This window comes from Neovison vison, chromosome 13, assembly GCF_020171115.1.
Source record: "Neovison vison isolate M4711 chromosome 13, ASM_NN_V1, whole genome shotgun sequence".
Lineage (NCBI taxonomy): Eukaryota > Metazoa > Chordata > Mammalia > Carnivora > Mustelidae > Neogale > Neogale vison.
Window position 1 is genome coordinate 146,706,079 of NC_058103.1, and position 13,310 is coordinate 146,719,388.

The window sequence follows — 13,310 nt, forward strand, 5'->3', positions numbered from 1 at the left end:
CCACAGGAGCATAGGGACCTTTGTCCTCCTGTGCACAAGTGGACCCCACTGCTAAGCTCGGCACTCAAAGCTTCATTGCTCGGTCAATTCTCAGGGAACAGCGTTCAGCTGTGAATGTGCTGGCCTGTCCATCTGTCCATCTGTCCAAAACGCCTTTGGTGTTTTGTTTTGGTTTTTTAAGATTATTTATTTATTTATTTGACAGCACAAGTAGGCAGAGAGGCAGGCGGGGGTGGGGGAAATGTAGGCCCCCTGCTGAGCAGAGAGTCCGATGCGGGGCTCGATCCCAGGACTCTAAGACCATGACCTGAGCCGAAGGCAGAGGCTTTAACCACTGAGCCACCCAGGTGCCCCATGCCTTCGGTTTTTAAAATCCCTCATGAATGTGGAAGCTTGGAGGTGGGGAGGGTTCATTAGAAATGGGAAAGATGCACAGGGAAGGAGGTACGAGGGTACCGTTGAGGTTTTCACGAATTCCAGAACAGGTGGTATTTCTCAAGCTCCCCATCACCCCCCCACCCCCGCCGAAGTTGCCGAGGACAAAAGTACCGAGACGGATGCCGCCATAACCTGCCACCACAGATTCGAGACCAACTTCTCCAGGCAGACGCCGGAGTGCCACCTGTCAGAGCTGAGACAGGAGACGCCGTCCTGGGTGAGATCCCCTCAGAGGTCTCTTTCACCCCGCTGTTCCAGGCTAAATCTTTCTTCATCCTCCCCCTCGGCGTGGATCTTCCAGGCAAGAGCTCATCTTACTAGAGCAGCTCTACCAGCCGTGTACCCCCCGATCACCTCTGACGCGCCCCCCCCTTCCAGCTCTTCCTCATTCCCAGGACACACTCCCAGATACTGGAGTCTCTTTTGTCTAGAAATTTATTGGACATAATTAATCTATGACAGTAGAGGATCTGGACAAAGTAAAATTAATTGCTCAAACTTTTTACTTGTCCTGACCTAGCAGCTTTCGATTCACTTAGAATTACCGAAGTATATTCTCAAATCCCGTTACCTTGATTAAACACTTGAAAAATAAGAGCGCCAAGGACCTGAGTCTGCTTTTTACGAATGTCATTCACATTCATGGGGAACGTATTCAGCGCGCGTTTCTTTCGTCATTTCCATTCAGATAAGCGAAATGGCTTCACCGATAGGGCTGACATTGACCTCCCACCTGGCGGCAACCTATTTTTCTGCTTCACTTCCCCCAAGTCAGGGGATCTGCAATCAACATAGAACTCAACAGCCAAGATGGGAAGTAGGACCATGAATAAATGGCCTTTTCCTCGTTGCTCTTTTCCACTCCCCCAACTGCCCCACACATAGGAAGTCTGATTTCTCATAGAAAATGGTGGTGCTCCTCTGTTCAGAGTACTCACGAAATTTCTTAACTGCGTAACTGTTGTTGAAAATGAACGTAGCAGTGCCTGAACTGTTATATGACTTTAAATTTAAAAATCTGGCTGGTGAATCTAGATACAGCTTTAATTTTTCTATAAACCACTAACAAAGTTCTAAAAAAGGCTTTTCACACAGGAGTCTCACACCTCCACTCAATCAGGAAGGCAATGAACTATCCTCGAAAAACACTGGATTTGGAGTCTGAGGAATGAGGTGCTGGTCTGTTTTTTTTAACCGGTTTCCTCATCTGTCACAGGCTACCCACCGGCACCTGTCTGTCATGACCTCCCCTATTAGGGGCCCCCAGTCCTTTCTACGTGCTTCTGATCTCTGCTTTCTCGCTGCACTCCCTAAAGTCACCATTTCTACCACGAAGGTGCCTGATGCTTTTCTGATTGTACTTCCGGACAAAGGAAGGGCAGGGCTGCCCATGATGAAAGGCTGTAAGGGGGGGCATGGGCCTTGAGGGAGAAGCCGGGTGGGGGGTGGGGGGTTGGTATCTGGTCAGAGGAGGGAGAGGCCTTTACTAGGTCTGAGAGAGGGCTGGTGTCACACCTACGGTAGTTGCGCAAAAGCAGTGAGGCGCGCGCCCCAAAGGTTGCTGTATATTCATGTTCAACTGTTTGGGCCTTTTTCAATCGTTATACATTTAGCAAACAATGAGCTCCCACTATAAGCGTAAGATGCTCAATAAATGTTAGACGAACGGAAAATACTCAGAAATTCAGAAGCCACTCCAGCCCTCTCAAAAACACCTATAAATCTTCGCATGCCCCATTCTCCATTCTTGGCCCCACCTTTGGTCACACCACTAGTCGCTAAATGCTCCCACGAACAAGTCTTTAAGCGCCGCCTGACGTGGTCTGTGCCTCACGCAGACGCACCCTAGACGCTGTCTCTCAAGCAGGCGCCGGCTCCGTCCGAAACGGCTTCAGCGCACCCTCAGCTTCATCTGCGGATACGCCACGACCACGATGCCCGCTATGGAGGACACAAGACCTCCAAGTCCAATGATGCCAGGATTGAACTTATAGATCCCCAGCTGGTCCAAGGGGTTCAAGAGATCGCAGAAGTTCTTCACTGTGTCCAGGAGCAAGGGAGGCTGCTTCTTCAGAGATCGGAACAAGAGGAGGAGGAAGGACTGGAGCCATTCTGTTTCCTCATCGGCCACGCTGTACCCATGAGGCTCCTGCGACAGTGACTGCTCCGCCCTCGCCCTGTCGCGTGCAGCCTGTTCCATCTGCAGGGAGAGCTCGTACAGGTCCCTGGCCAGGCTCAGCAGCAGACAATAGTAGTAGTGGCGGGCGGCCCACATTCGCCATTTCTCTTTGTTAATGCCGGAGGCAAGGCCTACGCTCCTCACCCAGAGGACAGTATCACAGATGAAATAAAGCACACGGTTCACGTTGGCTAACGTCAGGCATACGCGGGGCACCAGGTCAGTGGCGTGAATGCTCTCCTGGGTCGCCTGCACAGCATGTACCACGTTGCCTAATCTGAACCCTGCGAGAAGAACCCACAATGGTTAACGAGTATCGAATTCCTAGGCCATATGAAGGCAGAAGCCCTGTATTGGGGTGAGAGGCCAGCACTGGTGTGTTGACTACTATGTGAGGCTCAGTCTTCACTCGGGAGTCGGGAAGGGCTTTACAGCATATTAAGGACACGGAAAATGATCCTGGCAGGCACAAAAGACAGTGATTCTTTAAAGTTACCACCTTCGAATAAATAAAATCTTTAAAAAAAAAAAAAAATAAAGTTACCACCTTCGTTCCAGTGAACAGCTTAACACTGGCTTACAACACCCTTCAGGCAAGGTCAGTCATGAGTGTGGATTGCGACATCCGAAGATGACCAGCTATACATCTTTAGAAGAAAAGTTCTATAACATGAAGTTTAGATGCAACTTTATTTAGTTACTTACTTATTTATTTCTGCACACAGGAAGCTTTGATTCCCTCTGGCCATTTCTCTGACTCAGATGTCAACAATCTTTCGGCGAGTCTAATGCCTTAGATTTTATTTACTTTCCAAACAAAAGATGGCTTTTCTTATAAAACATCATTATCATTTTGCCATCTGTGTGGTCCAATCCCCCTTTGGCTCCCTACTCAGGAAGACAAAGTAAGACGGTAGGAGTTAGTGGCTAGGTGACTCCTACTTGAATTAAATCGACCACTGCAAGGCACACCCTCATCTGAACATGTAACTCAGTTCCTCAGGGATGTAGCAATCAACAGGTATGTCTTGAGCACCTACCCGGGAGGAGTTATAGTCCTATGCATTATGGAGAATACAAAAAAAGTACTTTCCTTAAAGGACTATATCCTAGACTCAACAAATGCTCAAAAGTAGCTACCCTCAAGAGACTTATAATCTCACGAGAATGTCTGGTATGATTTTATTAAAAATACACAAACCAGACTGTGTAATGAACTATCCTGGGTTCCGGTTCTGGCTCTGGCATCAACTGGCTGAATGACCTTGGGTAAGTCCTTTCCAGACTTCAGAACCTTACCTCTAAAGGACTTGTAAGCTCTAACATACTAAAAAATTTGAAAACTTCTAATCCTATCCTTCAAAGCCATCCAAAAAAGCTCGTCCTATCCTCCAACATCCCTCCACTTGACAACTTACGTGCTCTGTCAAGCTAGTTTCCTCATGACCTCCTAATACAATGGTTTGTTCATAACAATTCTGAGCCTTCTAAGGGGATATCACCCTTCAAGGCTTTCCTTCCCTTTCTCTCTTAGCTACACTTCAAGTTCCACTGCCTCCCAAATCTTTCCCCCCGCTTCTATCCTAGCTAATATATCTGGCACTAAATCTTGTATCATTATTTATACAATGCAATCTTATTTCTCTCTTAAAGCTCAGCTATACCTAAAGTAAGTGCTCAAAATGATTGTTCAGGGGCACCTGGGTGGCTCAGTGGGTTAGGGCCTCTGCCTTCGGCTCTCTGCTCGGCAGGGGGCCTGCTTCCTCCTCTCTCCCTCTGCCTGCCTGCCTACCTACTTGGGATCTCTGTCTGTCAAATAAATAAAATCTTAAAAAAAAAAATGATTGTTCAACACGGGATGTCTACATTCCATTCTAACCTCTCTGCCTACCTACTGTAGGCAGAAGCTCATGTCAAGGATGGCCAAGACACTACCTAACTCTAAGAACTAAAGGTGAGCTAACTAACACAGGCTATGATTAAGCAGAAAGATACAGCGTAGCACCAACTGTGCACAAAGGAGGGTGTTTGTGAACAGTCTGCAGCAAAACATTCGGTCTTCTTGGCCTCTCCTTTCGCGAGGGCAGCCTTCCTGGTTGACTTCACCAAAAAACCTCGAGGATTAGAAATTAAAGATCTGGGGGCACCTGGGTGGCTCAGTAGGTTAAGCCTCTGCCTTCAGTTCAGGTCATGATCTCAGGGTCCTGGGATCGAGCCCCGCATCGGGCTCCCTGCTCAGAGGGAAGCCTGCTTCCCCCTCTCTGCCTATCTGCCTACTTGTGATCTCTGTCAAATAAATAAATAAATATAATCTTAAAAAAAAAAAAAAATTAACGATCTAGAGAGTATTTTGTGAACTGCAGGGTCTGACGATCTGAAACCGGGAGCCACTGTCCCTCACGAGACAGGGTACTTACATTTGCGGCCAGTGCTCACACTGGTCTCCAGTTTCTTGAGCTTCAGTACCACCTTCTCTTTGCCAGCTTTAGGCTCTAACAAGTATCTAAGCAACATGCATGTGTATTGAGTGGCTCTGGAATGGAAAAAAAAAATGAGGAGAATGATTTACAAGCCAAATGAGATTTGAATCATGGAGTAAGGAAAGGAGGAACACGTGTTGCTAAAAGCGAAGTTTCCAAGACAAGTTCTCACGTAAGTGGCTCTCACAAGAGCACAATTCTGTAACAGTCACTCCACGGGGCTAAAGGGCAGAACATGGGACGGAAATGTGACACAAAGGTAATGGAACAGACCGGTGAGGTAACAGTGACCAGCCCTTCAAATGGCCTGTTCCTGGCACAGAGAAATGGGTAGAGTCAAAGTGGAAACGGCACAAAAATCTCCCTCATACTGAGTCTGTGGCAATCCCTATTCTTTCTTTTCTCCTGTGTAGAAGGATTTTTCCGATTTCTAAAACAAGCCTTGTACCCATCGCCCACTACCTATGTGATCAGACACACACTCCAACCAGAACTAAACGAAAAGTTCGGTTGTGAATTTTTTGCAAAATGATCAAACCCACACCAACGCATGAATATGGAGAGATAGGTTTTTACATTTGTCTTTCAAAACTAGTTAGGATTTGGGGGCACCTGGGTGGCTCAGTGGGTTAAAGCCTTTGCCTTCAGCTCGGGTCATGATCTCAGGGTCCTGGGATCGAGCCCCGCATCGGGCTCTCTGCTCAGCGGGGAGCCTGCTTCCCCCTCTCTCTCTGCCTGCCTGTGACCTCTGTCAAATAAATAAATAAAATATTTTAAAAAAAACAAAACTAGTTAGGATTTTATATAAATATGGACTCCTTCTTAATAGTAGCCAGTAAAGCTATCATTATTATGACTACAAGTAACACTGCCTCATTAACAGCAATGGAACCCACGAGAAATCCTGTGACACATGCTCGAACATCTAAACGCACTGGAATCCATTTAACGAAGTGGGTGCCTGTTTCCCACATGCCTCTAACTGCACTGGAATCCCTTCAGGCTACAGATATGATTCTCAATAAAAATGGGGCACATTTTCTGAAATGGAGAACCTGTTATTGCAGATGAAGTAAGAAGAATTTTTAAAGCGGTTTCCTGGCTATAGGGCCCAAGTCGGTCATGCCAGTAAGTCCCCTTCTCAGATTTGGGCTAATAGCAGCAAAGTGTCCAAAACCCAGGTATTATTTTATGAATGCCAGTTAGTTCGCAGGAGCTATAGATAACCACGGGGCTTGGGAAATGAATCCTAGAGATCTCAGATCTTGGTGAAAAGTATATCTAAAACAATTATTTAACTAACCAACCTCCCTAATAAACCTTGCAGGGTACATTCCAAGTGCACTGCATTTGAAGCCTTCTTTTTAATGAAGCTTGTACACAGTGCGACCATTAAAAAAAAACCTATCAAATAAATTACTACAGTGGTAGGGGCTGGTCATTACCATGGTGGCGGGCACAAGAGTTACCTGTGTGGATTTAAATCTCAGCTCTGCCACTGTGTTCCTATTAACCTCCCGCTTCAGTGTCCCTATCTGTGAAATGGGAATCATTTAGAATATCTACCTCTCAGGGTTGTGATGAGGGTTAAATGGATGAACAGTGGTAACATGTTGAGAACAAAATCTGGCATCAAGTCGGTTTTGGAAAATCTCATGATCAGGGCTCTGCACACTGGCCTGTTTGTGTCAGCCCTGGCACACTCAGAAGAGAAGGGAAAGCTGTTAAATGAAACCACAACCCTAATTATTCCTTCTTTACTACTGAGCAAGAATCAACCAAATTTCTAAAAGAAACATCCTGAACTAATTAGTACGAAAGCACAACCTCTGTTCAGTATTTTCAGTAGCATAGCGGGTACTGCAGAGGTGCAGTCAGCCCTGTCTGGTGCTCTCCACACAGTGCCTGGTTTTACAGTTCACAGAACTATCACACGCAGAATCTTACAGCGGCCAAGAGCAGGCTGCCCTCAAATGTGCCCACTGATTATTTTAAATAAAAGTTACTTAAGAAACAGCCAGTGCAGGGACACTCAGACCCTCCTCTGTCCCCCAGGAAGCAGGAAACACATCTCCCATGTGAAAAATACCTTCCCTGTACTAAGGAAGTCAAAAGACATCCTTATCACCAGAGATAGGGGCTTTAAAACTGAGAAAGTTGTAGAAGCAAACCTTGTTACTTTTTTCCTAATCCTACTACTCAAGAGTAGGATCCTGCCGGCTCAAGAGAAGTTTCTGCCCCTCCCTTAACTACATAGAATCTAAATTGAGGGTCTTTCCTAGCAAAAGCGTTATTAGCAGAGATAAATTTTATCTGAATGACCCATCGGTATGGTAGGGCAAACAGTTAATTACTGAGTATCTGCTCTCCTTATGACTGTAAAATGCATTCCTTTCCTCTGAAATCCCAGACCTCTACTCCCTTCTCCTTAGCTCAGCATGAGACAGACAGACAGACATACACACACACAAAACACCCCTCATTTTTCCTGTCTTTGGAATTTTCATGTCTATGTGGACACCCTGTGTACACCTGTTAAATCTGATTTTCTCTTTTTAATCTGTCTCAGGTCAACTTGATTCTTAGTCTAGCTAGAAGGATCTTTGAGGGAACAGGAATTCTTCCTCCCTGACAAACTTGAATCAGCTCTTCAGCCATGGCCATTTTAAACTTTTTTGTCATTCTTACATTTTTACTCAGATCCTTTTACAAAAGCTTCCTGCAAATGTGTTTCAACTTGACAGATTCATAATAAGGAACTTTGACAAATACAGGTTTCCAATAACCTTAAGATCATAAAACTGAATTGGGAAAGAATTTCTGGAACTAACAGGAGAACTGAATTAAAGCAGATCAAGAATAAATAACATGGGATTAAATGAACTGAGAAGGATAATTATAATTGTGACATTTTTGCTTGAAATATTGATACATTTTTAATGTTTTGTTTTCCAGATTTAAGAAAATTTCTTCTCTTAAGCTACGATTTACAACAATTTCTTTTTTCCCTATCTGATCCCTTCAGAATTCAAAAACACCCACTGAATTCTTATATATTTTTGACAACATATTTATTTAGCCAAGTTCAGTAAGAGTTTGCTCTCCTTGTGACAGGACACAATTGGAAGCATGGGTTATGTTCAAAGGCTGTGACTGGAATGTCACATTTGGGAGACAGGCATTAACTCAGATATGACTAGACAGTTTGAAGGCCTAAGGGTGATCTACGGAGCCAGTAAAGCCCTTTGGAAAAAGAGTCTGACAGCTTGCTTACCAGGCTCCCAGGAGCCCTACCAGGTGAGTAAGTTACCTCCTGACAGGTGCAAAAACCTCAGGGTATTTTGGGGACCTCAAGAAGAGAGGAATTAGCCTTAATCTCTAGGTATTAAAGGTGACAGCTGAAGGCAAGTCTTTGACTTGACTTCTGACCTCAAAAAGTTCAATATGGAGATTCCTTACAAAAAGTTCCAGCAAAGCGGATTTTAAAAGGCCTGTATGATTAAGCAGTATTTTTGCTGCACTTATGTAAATAACCAGGCCAAGTTTCTCCAAACTAGATATAATTTTGCAAAGAAATTAGTCTTAGCTTGGCTATCTTTGGTAAAATGAAACTGATTATACAAAAACAAAACTATATTGCAATAACACAACTTTGTGGATATTAGGTTCAAATAACAATTTTTTATGAACTGGACTAGGTCCTGGTTTCTTCTAGTTTCTTCCAATGCTTGGTTACAATTCTCCAAACTAGTATTTTTTATATTCTTGATTGAAAATCATAGGTAACTACAACTGCCCTTTTTCCTAAAGCCCTGCACACAGAGCATGAAAAAGTTGATGTGAACTTTAGAAAAACCACAACAGCTCACACATGAGCAATTTTCATGCCTGGTGCTCTGTGAGCCACTCAAAATGATCACCAGAGACACTCAAACTACAAACCAAGCAATTCTGACAGATGGCCACTGCCTGCTCTCACTTGATATAAAGATCCTTTAAACCTGACAACTAGAAATCCTTGACTGGCTACCCTCAGAACTCAGAAACTGGTTTGTAATTTGATCCGATCATGAATCATTGTTTTTCTTTTGTTTTCATCGAAATGCCTTATTACCTGATTATCTGAACCACAGGCCTAACTCCAGAAGAACACTCTTGCATCACCACCTCCTGAAATGAGTTTAACTAAAATGACCTTTTGTCAGAACTGAGTCGCTGGTTCAACGAGACCGGACCATCTATCAGCTCAACTTTTAATGTAGGAAACGTCCAGGAAAGTTTCAGAAAGGGGAAGTGTAGCAGCCAAGGGTAAACCACCCCAAAGTGTATCACTCGGGCACACTGATTATTTTAAGTAAGAAAGTTACTTAAGAAACAGCCGGTGCAAGGACACTCAGACCCTCCTCTGTCCCCCAGAAAGCAGGAAACACATCTCCCATGTGGAAGATACCCTCCCTGTACTACGGAAGTCAAAAGACATCCTTATCACCAGAGATAGGGGCTTTAAAACCCAGAAAGTTGTAGAAACAACCTCGTTACTTTTTTTTCCGGAATCCTGCTGCATCGGCCTAAATCCTGATCAGGATTCCCTCCTAAATGCAGCTCTCAAACACCTGTTTTCCTTATCCTGTCAATTCCTCACAAATGTTATTGTCTGTTTGTCTAAAATGTATAAAAAGTGCCTGCCTGGGTCATTTCTCTAGGTCTGAATGTCAAGTATGGGCCTCTGTGCACACACCTTCTTTTTCTTTTCTCCCCCTCCTGTGAAGCTGTTCGGTGTAAGTGTAATTCTTAGTCTAGTTGAAAGACGTCTGAGGGTAGGGGGAGAATTTTTCCTGCCCTACAATCTCAATGAGATAGACAGGGCAATAATAGTAGATAAAGACAAATTCTGTCTCTCCGTAAGCATTTCATGGGGTATGTGAAGCCACAACCAAATGGCTGGCTTCCCGGGTCACAAATGTCAGCCCAAAGTGCATCTTAGAAAAAAAAAAAAAACCAAATCCCGGGGGACGCCCGGCTGGCTCAGGCGGTGGAGCCGCGGACTCTTCATCTCGGGGCTGCCAATTCGAGCCCCACCTTGGGTGCAGAGATTACTTAAAAAAATAAAATCTTAAAAGAAAATTTAAAATGCCGGGAGGAAGGCTGAGTGGAGAGGACCCGGTCTTCCCCAGCTTAGAGGAACGCTGCTGGACTGCCCACGACGGTCAGGGCCCGGGCGGCTGCGGGGCCACACACCGGGCTGTCCCGCGGAGGCTCGGGCGGCTGCGGGGTCCGGTCCGCCAGGCGGCCTGCGAGCAGGGCTCCGGAACCGAACTCCGTCCCGCCGCGGTCCACGGGGCGAGCCCCTCCTCCGGAAGCCGGGGGACCCGAGACCCGGCTCAGGTCGCAGCACTGGGAAGGGGGTGGAGGTCGCGGGCACCCGACTCACCTGAAGAGTCGGTCCCGGCCCTGGGTCTGGTTGGTGAAGCGGATGAAGGTGTCCATGGCTTCCGGCCCGAGGCCACGTGTCGCCCCGAGTTCAGTCGCGAGTCCGCAAGGGCTTCGCCGGGTCCCCTCGGGAGAAGCGCAGTCTCCCCTCCCCCGTGGGGGCGGGCGCGCCTTCCTCAGGACGACTTCGCGGGCTTCCGGTGGGGACCGGAAGTGGTGGTTACTAAGGCGACGCCACGCTCCCGGCCCAGGTGAGCGGAAACTTGGCTTCTCCGCTTGGGTTCAGCGGTTCCCCGCGTGTCTCTGGAGGCCCCTCGACATCTAGGGTCTCCTAGAGGGGGACTCAGGGGGGGGAATCTCCCGACGCTCCTTGACATCTAGGGTCTGTTAGAGGAGGACTCGGGGTGGGGCATCTCCCCAGCCTCTGACCTTTGCGGAGATCCTGAGAACTCCGGAACCCCATGCGGCATCCCGAATGGAGATTCCCCTGAGGTTTTGCTTGGGGACTTTGGGGCCTAATCGTGTCCCACCTCTGTACCTCGGTTTCCCTTGAGCAACCCCAGCTCCAGTTTGGGGTAGGAAATAGAGCAGAGATAATCCAACACGTGGCATGTATTTCCAGCATGGAGAGCCAGGTAAAGCGGGAGAATTTTCTGTGCGGATCGTTAAGTACTCAAGATTGCCACCTGAGGAAATCCTAGAGGGGCTAATATGAACAAAGTTGAGGCAGAAATAGATTCCGGCGAAATTGCAGCACTGAGCGTTGGTTCTTTGGGGCTTGAAGACATGGAATCCCACCCGCCCCATAATAGTAATATTACGAAATATACCCCCTACAATCAATAAGTTTATTTTTGTAACCTTTATTCCCTTGGTCAGGCCTGCCCTTAACATTTGCAGGCCAGGGGGAGGATTACAAATAAAGACCCACATACCGTATGGCTATTTTTTTTAATTATTTTTAAAAAATATTTATTTTGGGGGCGCCTGGGTGGCTCAGTGGGTTAAAGCCTCTGCCTTCGGCTCAGGTCATGATCCCAGGGTCCTGGGATCAAGCCCCGATCAGGCTCTCTGCTCAGTGGGGAGCCTGCTTCCCTTCCCCTCTCTCTGCCTGCCTCTCTGCCTACTTGTGATCTCTGTCTGTCAAATAATAAATAAAATCTTTAAAAATTTATACTTATTTTTAAAGATTTTATTTATTTATTTGAGAGAGAGGAGTGCTCAGGGACATGGGGGGGGGTTTGCATAGAATGAAGACAAGGGAGCAGAGCCCAAGCACACTCGCAGTGCGTGGGGGTATGTCTTCATCTAATTTTGTCTTTATCAAGGGTTTTGCCCATGATGCGCCTTGGTGTAGATTTCTTCATGTTTCCTTTGCTTAGAGCTTGTGTTCTTCTTGAATCTGTGAGTTTACCGTTTCATCAAATTTAGAAATATTTTGTCTATTTCTGCAGGGCTTTTTGTTTTGTCTTGTTTTTGTTTTTTTGCCTCTTCCCTCCTTTGGGGATTTCAATCACACTTACATTAGACTACTTCAGGTTCTCCCACACCTTTCTTCATTTTTTTTTCCTCTCTCTCTTTGTTTAAGTATTTCTATTTCTGTATCTTCAAATTTCCTAATCCTCTGTCCATCTAATTTGTTTTGCTCTGAAGAGCTTGTGATTAATCTGATCGAATGTACTCTTCATCTCAGACACTGTAGTTTTCATCTCGGGAAGTTCAGTTTGGGTTTCTTCCACATCTCTAGCGAACATTTTCTCTTGGTTTTTAAACACGTGAAATACATTTATAACTGTTTTATCTGCTAGTTCTATTAAGTGCGTTGATGATGAGTCAGCTTCAGTTGACTGACTTTTCTCTTTGTGAGTTTCTTGCCTCTGCATGCCTGGTCTTTTTTTTTTTTAAATTGGATCCCAGATATTTATTTTATTGGATGCTGGATATTTCTGTTTTCCTATAAATATTGTTGAGTTCGCTCTGGTATGCCGTGAAGTTACTTAGCAATTTTTTGATCTTGTTACTTCTAAAATTTGACTAGCAGTACCAGAGCAACGTTAATTCCAGGGCTAATTTTTCCCTTGCTTGGCAAGACCTTCTGATCACTCCACCCAGTGTTTGTGAATTATGAGGCTTCCCATTCTCCTGGGTGGAAACCGGCATTATTCCTGGTGTGAGCTCAGCTTACTGTTCCTACCCGTGATTTCAGGTGGCTCTCTTCTGTCATATTGGGGCTCAACTAGCTCCTCTGGCTATGCACCAGAAACATCACAGATGAACCCTAACGGGTGAGGTAAGAGGATGGCCGTAGGTTTCTACAAGGGTTCCTCCTCCCCCCCACCCCAGTGCTCTGACAGTATAAGACCCCCACTCCACTACGTGTGAATCATCTCAGAATGGACCCCATGTGCCACATTAAATGCCTTTATTTACCTGTAATTTTGAGAGCCTTTTTATAATTTGTACAGTTTTGAGTTCTATGAAGTTCAGGTTACTTGTTCTTTTCTATGGACTGAAATGTTATGCACACACACAACCTGGAGCTGATAAGTTGTGATATTTTTGTGAATGTTTAATTATTTTCATTTCTTGGGGATTTCGTTTTATTTTAGTCCATTTTTTCCCCCGAGTCTCAAACATTTCTAGAGGCCCTAGAAAAATCTCACAGGCCATGGGCACTCTGTCTACAGAACTGCCTGCCAGTCAGTAGCAGGGGGCCTAGAGAGAAAGGACCAAACGAGACAGCAAGGATTCGAAGTGCTTGGATGGCATCTGGTCAGAGACGA

General features: G+C 45.6%; 2 protein-coding genes across 7 annotated transcripts in view; one reads left to right on the forward strand and one right to left on the reverse strand.

Moving 5' to 3' along the window:
- Positions 1 to 855: 855 nt before the first annotated feature.
- Positions 856 to 10,691, reverse strand: PEX11A (peroxisomal biogenesis factor 11 alpha). 2 transcript variants are annotated; one of them, XM_044232318.1, is made up of 3 exons: positions 10,529 to 10,691; positions 5,035 to 5,150; positions 856 to 2,901 (listed from the first exon to the last, which is right to left on the reverse strand). In XM_044232318.1, the coding sequence occupies exons 1-3, from the start codon at positions 10,582 to 10,584 to the stop codon at positions 2,330 to 2,332; spliced, it is 744 nt and encodes a 247-aa protein (XP_044088253.1). In that variant the 5' UTR covers positions 10,585 to 10,691; the 3' UTR covers positions 856 to 2,329. The 2 variants fall into 2 exon arrangements, with proteins under 2 accessions (XP_044088253.1, XP_044088254.1); XM_044232319.1 differs by lacking the exon at positions 5,035 to 5,150 and having other exon boundaries at positions 10,529 to 10,671.
- A 43-nt stretch (positions 10,692 to 10,734) lies between these two features.
- The window catches only part of WDR93 (WD repeat domain 93), a 44,495-nt gene continuing 41,919 nt past the window's right edge, over positions 10,735 to 13,310 (forward strand). For 3 of the 5 annotated variants that reach the window (XM_044232312.1, XM_044232316.1, XM_044232317.1), the window contains exon 1: positions 10,735 to 10,778. The gene's annotated coding sequence lies outside the window, so the exon portion shown is untranslated. Of the gene's footprint in view, positions 10,779 to 10,957; positions 11,163 to 12,619; positions 12,818 to 13,310 lie in introns of those variants that run through there. The other 2 variants (XM_044232313.1, XM_044232314.1) reach the window with 2 other exon arrangements.

Bases quoted from the DNA above. Each gene is read 5' to 3' on its own strand.
- PEX11A (XM_044232318.1), bottom strand. From the start codon at position 10,584: ATGGACACCTTCATCCGCTTCACCAACCAGACCCAGGGCCGGGACCGA. The intron at 5,151-10,528 runs GTGAGTCGGGTG...TTTCCATTCCAG, and splicing joins GGCCGGGACCGACTCTTCAG to AGCCACTCAATACACATGCA. The intron at 2,902-5,034 runs GTAAGTACCCTG...TTCTTCTCGCAG, and splicing joins TGTGAGCACTGGCCGCAAAT to GGTTCAGATTAGGCAACGTG.